This window comes from Gadus macrocephalus, chromosome 18 (genome assembly GCF_031168955.1).
Source record: "Gadus macrocephalus chromosome 18, ASM3116895v1".
Taxonomy (NCBI): domain Eukaryota; kingdom Metazoa; phylum Chordata; class Actinopteri; order Gadiformes; family Gadidae; genus Gadus; species Gadus macrocephalus.
The window spans coordinates 13937721-13946538 of record NC_082399.1 but is presented as its reverse complement, the minus strand read 5'-3'; the positions used below and the strand labels follow the sequence as shown (position 1 = coordinate 13946538).

At 43.4% G+C, this 8818-nt stretch overlaps 1 protein-coding gene across 4 annotated transcripts in view; it reads left to right on the top strand.

Moving 5' to 3' along the window:
- gfra1b (gdnf family receptor alpha 1b) overlaps window positions 1-8818 on the top strand; it is a 40056-nt gene that overhangs the window by 26911 nt on the left and 4327 nt on the right. For all 4 annotated transcript variants that reach the window (XM_060036425.1, XM_060036424.1, XM_060036423.1 and 1 more), the window contains 3 exons: window positions 420-529; window positions 1422-1556; window positions 4674-4873. In XM_060036425.1, the coding sequence (XP_059892408.1) occupies window positions 420-529; window positions 1422-1556; window positions 4674-4873 (445 nt within the window). The remainder of the gene's footprint in view (window positions 1-419; window positions 530-1421; window positions 1557-4673; window positions 4874-8818) is intronic.

Sequence of the window (8818 nt, the reverse complement as noted above, 5' to 3'; positions counted from 1 at the left end):
TAGGTCTTGGTTGATGACTCTATTTTAAAGAGGAGATTTGCATATTAGAACACTAGTATACTATTAGTGTATTGCTAATTTTCAACATCAGACCAATGCACTGCTGCACTGAAGATGTAAAGAAAAAAGAAAATGCTACAATTTAATTGGCCTGAATAATACCCAGGTGCCATCAAAAGTGTTTACACATTGAGCTCTTATTTTGTGTTTCACAGGCTCTTGGGCATTAGTGTTCAAATATCAATATATTTCGTACCATCTAGATTGTTAAAGGTGTGTGTGTGTGTGTGTGTGTGTGTGTGTGTGTGTGTGTGTGTGTGTGTGTGTGTGTGTGTGTGTGTGTGTGTGTGTGTGTGTGTGTGTGTGTGTGTGTGTGTGTGTGTGTGTGTGTGTGTGTGTGTGTGTGTGTGTCGCTGCAGGTCCAGACTGGCTGACTTCATCAGTAACTGCCAGCCAGAGGCCCACTCTGTGTCGGGGTGTCTGAGGGAGAACTACGCAGACTGTCTACTGTCCTACTCTGGGCTCATCGGTAAGACTGGACTCACACTGAGCTTCTCTGTCCATGCCTCACTCACTGTTGGTTCAGTGGAACTAGACTCCAGCAAAGGAACATGGGAAACGGGTTGTGTCTGTCACTTGACTAATAGGCCTTTATCACAGAGGTGTCGTAGTAGGGGTGAACACAGGTGTGGCTCATTACGTTAATTATGGGAACTGGCATCCCCATAGACCTATACAAAGCATTTTCCTTTGGATAATTTGTCAATGCGTCACCATATCGGAGAGGCAAAGACTGGCCCGTAAACAAATACAACTAGGAGGTGCAGTTTTTTGGGATAAAAACACTATAACAAACAATTTCAAGTCGTTTTTTATTTTTTATTCGAGGCATTATGATCAACGTTGAGTAAAGTAGATTTCCTGAATTATGATTTATATATATTATTAAATACATGTAATATTATTTAATTAGAATATAAAATTAAGTAATTTAAATAGGTTGAGAAATGTAAACGTCTTGGGCGGGGGAGGGAAAGCACATTTTTGGTGTGCTAGAGCAGTAGTACCCAACCCCCGGTTCACGGACTGGAGCCGGTCGGGACTAAACCCCTGCAACCAAACCACTCTTAATCAAGCACTGTAAATGCACTGTGTCTTTGCACTACTATTGTCTTTATTCAAGTCTCAGGTGACTTTTCTTGTGTTCCTCTTATAAATTGTAGTTTCTATATAATTGTATTGTTGAAGGAAGCCTGAGGCTCAAGCATTGCATGGCTGTTGCTTTAATTGTTGTGAATATGACAGATAAACCGTCTTGGAAACTTTGTTTATGTTAAAATGATGCATCCTAAAATTAAGGCATTAAAATTGACTACCGGTCCTCCAATTCTTTCAATGAATATCCCCCCCCCCCCCCCCAGGTACGGTGATGACCCCCAACTACCAGCGGGCCTTGGGCCTCAGCCCCTCCCCCTGGTGCGACTGCTCCAGCAGCGGGAACAACCGCGCCGAGTGCGACAAGTTCTCCGACCTGTTCACCACCAACCGCTGCCTGCGTACGTCTCTCTGTGTTCTCACTACGTCCTCTCACCTCCATGACCGCTAGTGGTCCTTCAGCATCGCTTAACGCACGGAGGGGTCGGCTTTGAACAAACGCAGGCCGTCGCTCATAACCAGGATTATTATGATTATTATGTAGCGGGTAGAAGACTTACCTTCACTAGTTGAGTCTACTAGTGGTAGAAGACTTACCTTCACTATTAGTTGAGTCTACTAGTGGTAGAAGACTTACCTTCGCTAGTTGAGTCTACTAGTGGTAGAAGACTTACCTTCACTACTAGTTGAGTCTACTAGTGGTAGAAGACTTACCTTCACTAGTTGAGTCTACTAGTGGTAGAAGACTTACCTTCACTAGTTGAGTCTACTAGTGGTAGAAGACTTACCTTCACTAGTTGAGTCTACTAGTGGTAGAAGACTTACCTTCACTACTAGTTGAGTCTACTAGTGGTAGAAGACTTACCTTCACTTGTTGAGTCTACTAGTGGTAGAAGACTTACCTTCACTACTAGTTGAGTCTACTAGTGGTAGAAGACTTACCTTCACTACTAGTTGAGTCTACTAGTGGTAGAAGACTTACCTTCACTTGTTGAGTCTACTAGTGGTAGAAGACTTACCTTCACTACGAGTTGAGTCTACTAGTGGTAGAAGACTTACCTTCACTTGTTGAGTCTACTAGTGGTAGAAGACTTACCTTCACTACGAGTTGAGTCTACTAGTGGTAAAAGACTTACCTTCACTTGTTGAGTCTACTAGTGGTAGAAGACTTACCTTCACTAGTTGAGTCTACTAGTGGTAGAAGACTTACCTTCACTTGTTGAGTCTACTAGTGGTAGAAGACTTACCTTCACTACTAGTTGAGTCTACTAGTGGTAAAAGACTTACCTTCACTAGTTGAGTCTACTAGTGGCAGAAGACTTACCTTAACTAGTGGAGTTTCCTAGTGGTAGAAGACTTGCCTTCACTAGTTGAGTCTACTAGCGGTGCACTGGTAAAAGACTTGCCTTCACTGGTTGAGTCGACTACCCGTTGCCCTGGTATATAGAACCAGCATACCCATACTTCCGAGGCTTCTTCGTCGAACATTCATCCTACAAAGACGCCTATTCCTCTGTGAAAAGACTCACAACAAAATCACAACTGGGTAAAGGGACAAGACGGTTTACTCACAGACGGGATTGTTGTTTACCGTATTCAGTATGACAACTGCAGTTGTCTTCAGGCCAGGATTACTTCTATAGGTTCAGAGTCCGCCTACGTCTCTGTTACATTTCTGCTGTTTGTTGCATTAAGCCTGAATACTAAACATGTCTTCCGGACACAATAACTTTGATTAGGTCAGTACGCGATTCATTGCTACTTTCAGGGTTTACACCTAAATTGAACCATACATATTGGAGAAGAGAACATACACAATATTTGTGTATACAAAGAAATTGCTGTCCTTAAAGCATGTACCTTATTGGTACACTCTTTTAGATTAAACACAGTGCTATGCCGTAATCATTTACTCTTGATAAAATGGCTACTTGTGTTTGTTGACTATTGATCAGCCTCAGCCATCCGTCACTAATGTGATGTATTTGATGTCTTTGCAGTAGACCGGAGCAAGTGGAAGAATTACATTTGCTTCCCTGATCACACAAATCACTAATTGAGCAATTTCTGCTTTATTGTAGGACCTACCGATTTACTGTTGCTACATGCTCATGCACGGACAGTGAGGGACCAGAGTGGCACAGAGTGCAAACATAAAATGTATTTCTACTTTAAACCTTGGCTTTCAAATCTGAATATTCTGTCGATCTGGCAAACAAAGCCGGAGAGCAGACGTTTTCTGGGGAATGCATTTGTTTATAAATGGTCCTTTTTACACTCCTAATCCTCGCAAAAAAGGTCACAATTTCACCATCTCTCCGCCACATCGCCACACCAAAGAGGTGACTGGTCCTAATATTTATCAAATTAATTTTGAAAAGAAATGAGTCCCATCACAGTTGGAAAAAAAGCAAGGGATTCCTTTATCCTTGGCAGTCAGTAAGGTTGGATTAGACACTTTTCAATGGTCTAAAAGCTAGGGAATTCAGGTTCATTAACGACAGATGACGGGAAAGGTCAAGCCCATTCTCCTCTGGCGTCTGAGTCTCCATGTGTCCATCTGAGGCTTTTCGTTGTCCACTTTGAAACCTTTTCATCTCAAACTCTCTGCTCCTCCAGACATCTTTCAAACACCCCCCCCTGCTCTTACCGTCAGCGTGACACACACCTTGAAGGGGAAATTAAATCGACTTTTTCAGCTCATGTTCGAGAATTTTGCTTTGATTCAATGTGTGTTTGATCGAGTCTCATGATTCTCATGCATTGGGATCCATATTAACAGCTAGACAAACAAATACATAAGAATCGTGAGACTCTGACCACCTTCCGAAATGACGAGATTTCAGAGGAGATCCCGCTGGCTGGTGGTGTTGTTGTCGGCAGTAGGCAGTAGCGCTGTGAGAAAAAACTGCATAGTGCAGCTTTAAGCAAAGTCATTTCCCAGCAAAACACTGAGTACACATCGAGAGGACGGCTTTCATGTCACGATCAATGATGTGATCTGCTAATATCGACCAATAATGTGAACCATGAATATCAATCATTAATATAAACTAAAAAAAAATGACCTAGTGATATGAAATGCAAACACTGTCCGATATTATCCAGCGTCAAAGGCACCCCGTAAGAGCGGGCCATGTCCACTGCTGATCACTATCCTCGGCCGTCATCAATTAGCTCCACCATCCACCACATCCAGGCTGCGCTCTATTATTTAGAGTAGTTCTGCTCTTTGTATATTGGATTTTGTTATTTATTACATTTTCCTATTATTGTGTTGTAAAGCTCTTTGCAATCTGCTTTCGATAGGTGCCAAACAAATAAGATATGCAAGTTATGCCTACCTCCCCTGATGGTGAACTGATCCGGGCTGCTTCTGACTGCTTGGCTATATGGTTCAATCACGTTGTATCTTTTATATTTGTATCACTTCATTTTTCACTTTATCGCTTCATTTCACTGTATACTTGTATGCATGGGACAAATAGAAAACTCTTGATCTCTCTTATGTTGTTCAGGGAACGCCATCCAGGCCTTCGGCAACGGCACCGACGTGGGAGTCTGGCAGCCCCAGCCTCCTCTCCGCTCCACCACGGCCCAGCCCGGCACCTCGCGGCGGGGCAAAGAGCCATCCGGCCACGGCCTGGACCCCCTGACCCATGACAACACCCTGGGCCTGGAGGCTGACGCACTCTACAGCTTCTGTGGATCCCTACAGGTTAGAGTTAGCAACAGGACAACCTACAGGTTACAGTAGCAACAGAACAACCTACAGGTTACAGTAGCAACACGACTAGCCTACAGGTTACAGTAGCAACAGGACAACCTACAGGTTACAGTAGCAACACGACTAGCCTACAGGTTACAGTAGCAACACGACTAGCCTACAGGTAACAGTAGCAACACGACTAGCCTACAGGTTACAGTAGCAACACAACTAGCCTACAGGTTACAGTAGCAACACGACTAGCCTACAGGTTACAGTAGCAACACGACTAGCCTACAGGTTACAGTAGCAACACGACTAGCGTACAGGTTACAGTAGCAACACGACTAGCCTACAGGTTACAGTAGCAACACGACTAGCCTACAGGTTACAGTAGCAACACGACTTGCCTACAGGTTACAGTAGCAACACGACTAGCCTACAGGTTACAGTAGCAACACGACTAGCCTACAGGTTACAGAAACAACAGGACAAGCCCACAGGTTACAGTTGCAACACGACTAGCCTACAGGTTACAGTAGCAACACGACTAGCCTACAGGTTACAGTAGCAACAGGACAACCTACAGGGTACAGTAGCTAGAGGACAAGCCTACAGGTTACAGTAGCAACAGGACAACCTACAGGGTACAGTAGCTAGAGGACAAGCCTACAGGTTACAGTAGCAACAGGACAACCTACAGGTTACAGTAGCAACAGGACAACCTACAGGTTACAGTAGCTAGAGGACAAGCCTACAGGTTACAGTAGCAGCAGGACTAGCCTACAGGTTACAGTAGCTAGAGGACAAGCCTACAGGTTAGAGGTGGCATATGATGAGACAATTGATCAACTTATGAGTTTAAGCAGAATTTGTAGATGTAGGCGTGTCTGTGCGTAGGTGTGTCAGTGTAGATTTGTGTGCTTGGCTATGAATGTTTATTTATGTGTGTGTGTGTGTGTGTGTGTGTGTGTGTGTGTGTGTGTGTGTGTGTGTGTGTGTGTGTGTGTGTGTGTGTGTGTGTGTGTGTGTGTGTGTGTGTGTGTGTGTGTGCATGTGTGTGTGCATATGTAGCCCCATATATGCTCCCCCATTCATCTATACCTCCGCAATACTCCTTAATACTATATATATATATATATATATATATATATATATATAGTATTAAGGAGTATTGCAGGAGTATTACACATGTTGCTATGGTTTCACCAGGGAACAAAACTGCACTGGCCTTCTTTTACCCTTTTGTAAAATGGGTTATTTAAAAGTAGCCACCATGCTTGCGCATGTGTCCCCAAAATGCACTGATACTTTGTTGATCCGCTGCAAAGCAAACATTCAAATCCCCTTCTCTTGTCTCATCTCATCAATACATCATTAGTCGTCTACCTCCGTGGTTTCAGCTCAGCACTCCAAACATCCGAGTGCTGGAGTATTGGCAGTGGGAGTGAATTTAAATGTTTGTTTCCCAGCGTATAAACAAAGCTTTGGTGTGCTCATAAGGATGCATGCGAGTGTACGGTGGGTCTGGCAAATAACCGACTCAACATTGGAAAGTGGTCAGAAAGAGCAGTGAAGTGATTCCATAATGATGAGCAATCTGACAAAACCAGGGTCAAACTGAGGGCGAGGGGTGCATATGGGGCTACAATTCCCTATCTAGAGATAGAGAAGATAAACCACACCAGAGAAAAGTGGACCATAAAAACAAACAAAAACAACAATGGTTGAAATCAAACACCTCTTGAGGTAAAAGTAAATTTAAAAGAGTTAAACATGGCTTCATCCTCGCCAGACCTTAGAAGGGAGGGAGTACAAACGAATGACTCGACGTCTGTGTAGAGCACACGGGCAGAAGGCCAGGGGGGGGGGGGGGGGGGCCAGGGAGCGCCATCGGAGGTGCTTATCTAGCAGTACAGCAGGTGGGAACAATAAGAAGAGTCCCATAATGACAAGAAGAGCTTCCTGAGGAAAGGGAGGAGGGTATAGTTGGCGTGGTAAGACGAGGGGTCGGTTTAAAGGTTGCGGTTATGTAATAATTGAAATGTCGGGTGAGATAAAAGGTGAGATCTGATTGAGGTTAGGCTTAGGTTGGAAGGAGGTCATTTTTAGATAAAAAGTTTATGGGGAAACCCACTAAAGTCGAGGTTAGAGTTTAATTAGGCTGATGAATTTAATTGAGATTGAGGCTGGGTTATGGTTAAATAACTTCGACTATCCTTGTGTTCTCATTCCTATTGCTGCTTTGCAACTCTGTCTACTTGTTTCTATCAGTTTTCCTTTTGTCCTTTCGGGAGGACTGTATTTCTTCTGTAGCAATACAGAGACGATATCCTTTGTATTCTTTGATTGTTGCGACTCACCGATAAGTCATAACACTATCAAAAAAGCTGTCCCACTCCACCGAGGAGAGTCTCTGATTGGGCTCCTCCAGACAGGGCAGGGTGGTGATGTGGCAGCCGGTTCATTGTAAGGTTACTGGTACGTGCAACAGGTGTGCAGCCTCACCCAGCACAAGTTCAATCAGTCTGAGCCAGGTGAGGCTGCCTAAACCAGCCATCATCCAAACACACACACACTGCCAAAGACACCCTTCAAATGTCAAACCTTAAATCTTTAGAGATCAGTTTAGCCCAGACAGTAGACGTCTAAAGCCCCGGTCTTGTCTACTGACTGCTCCAGTGGATGAGTGGTTAATACCCTGTGTCTTTGCTCGCGGCTGGGAAGAGGATACCTCGTTGAGGAGTCGGTGTCACTGAAGCTGTCATGTCAAAGCTAATTGACAGCGACCACCGTAATAGTGCTACAGGCATAGCCCAAGCAGGAATGCAACCCTTGACCCGAATCCACCATGAAACGCGCTCCAATGCTCTCACTCCCTGCTCACTCATTCCCTAAACCCTAAATAGTGAACACTATTAAGGGATTAGGGAATCAGTGAGCAAGCAAGAGAAGGGATAGGGTGGATTTGGGAATTATGTGTATCAGTCACATGTTATCTAAGGCCATCTGACAAATCTTATGAATATTAAAACCGCTGTATATTGTGGGATACTTTATCTTACGTCATACAGCTTTGGTGAAAACTCCCACTTGTGGTCTCACTTAAAGTGTAATTCCAGCAAAAAAATTTACCCACAGTGTTTGTTTTAGCATGTATTCCCATCAAATAAGCCCTCCAAGATACTTTTTTCATTGAAAATCAAGTATAGAGTTTGCCCAGCGCAATGTTTGTTTTCCATGTTATTGGTTAGGGGCACTGCGATGCTTCCAAATCTGCATTTTTTAACCACTAATATTGCTCAAAATAGCACCAAACCTCTTCAGTAGCATGATTAGAGTTCCTACACATAAAACGAAGCATCAACAACTACGTTTTTAAAAAATACTGTTTTCCAAGTCTGTGCCTTACCGGTAGGTCCATGTTTCCAGGAAGTCCACACAAGTCGAATACTGGCTACCGTAAATAATATAATAGAGGCGCCAACAAATTAACTTAACAATCTTCCCTCTTGATGCTTGGCTGTTTTAAATTTGTTTGCGTCTCTATTAAATTATTTACGGTAGCAGGTAATTGACTTTTTAAATAAACTACAGGATGCTAACTCTGTTGTTGATGCTCAGTTTTATGTGTAGGGACCCTAATCATGCTACTGCAGAGGTTTGGTGCTATTTTGAGCAATATTAGTGGTTAAAAAAATGCTGAATTAGAAGCGTTTGCGGTGCCCCTAACCAATAACATGCAAGAAATACATTGCGCCGGGCAAACTATATACTCGATTTTCAACGGGAAAAGTATATGGAGGGCTTATTTGATGGGTATACATGCCAAAACAAAGACCCAGGGTTAAATTTTTGCCGAAATTACACTTTAAGGGTCGATTTTTAAATGACTTGTAATGGCTAGTCGACATCACACCCGACGGTGAGATCGGGGCCCTTTAAATAGATCATATG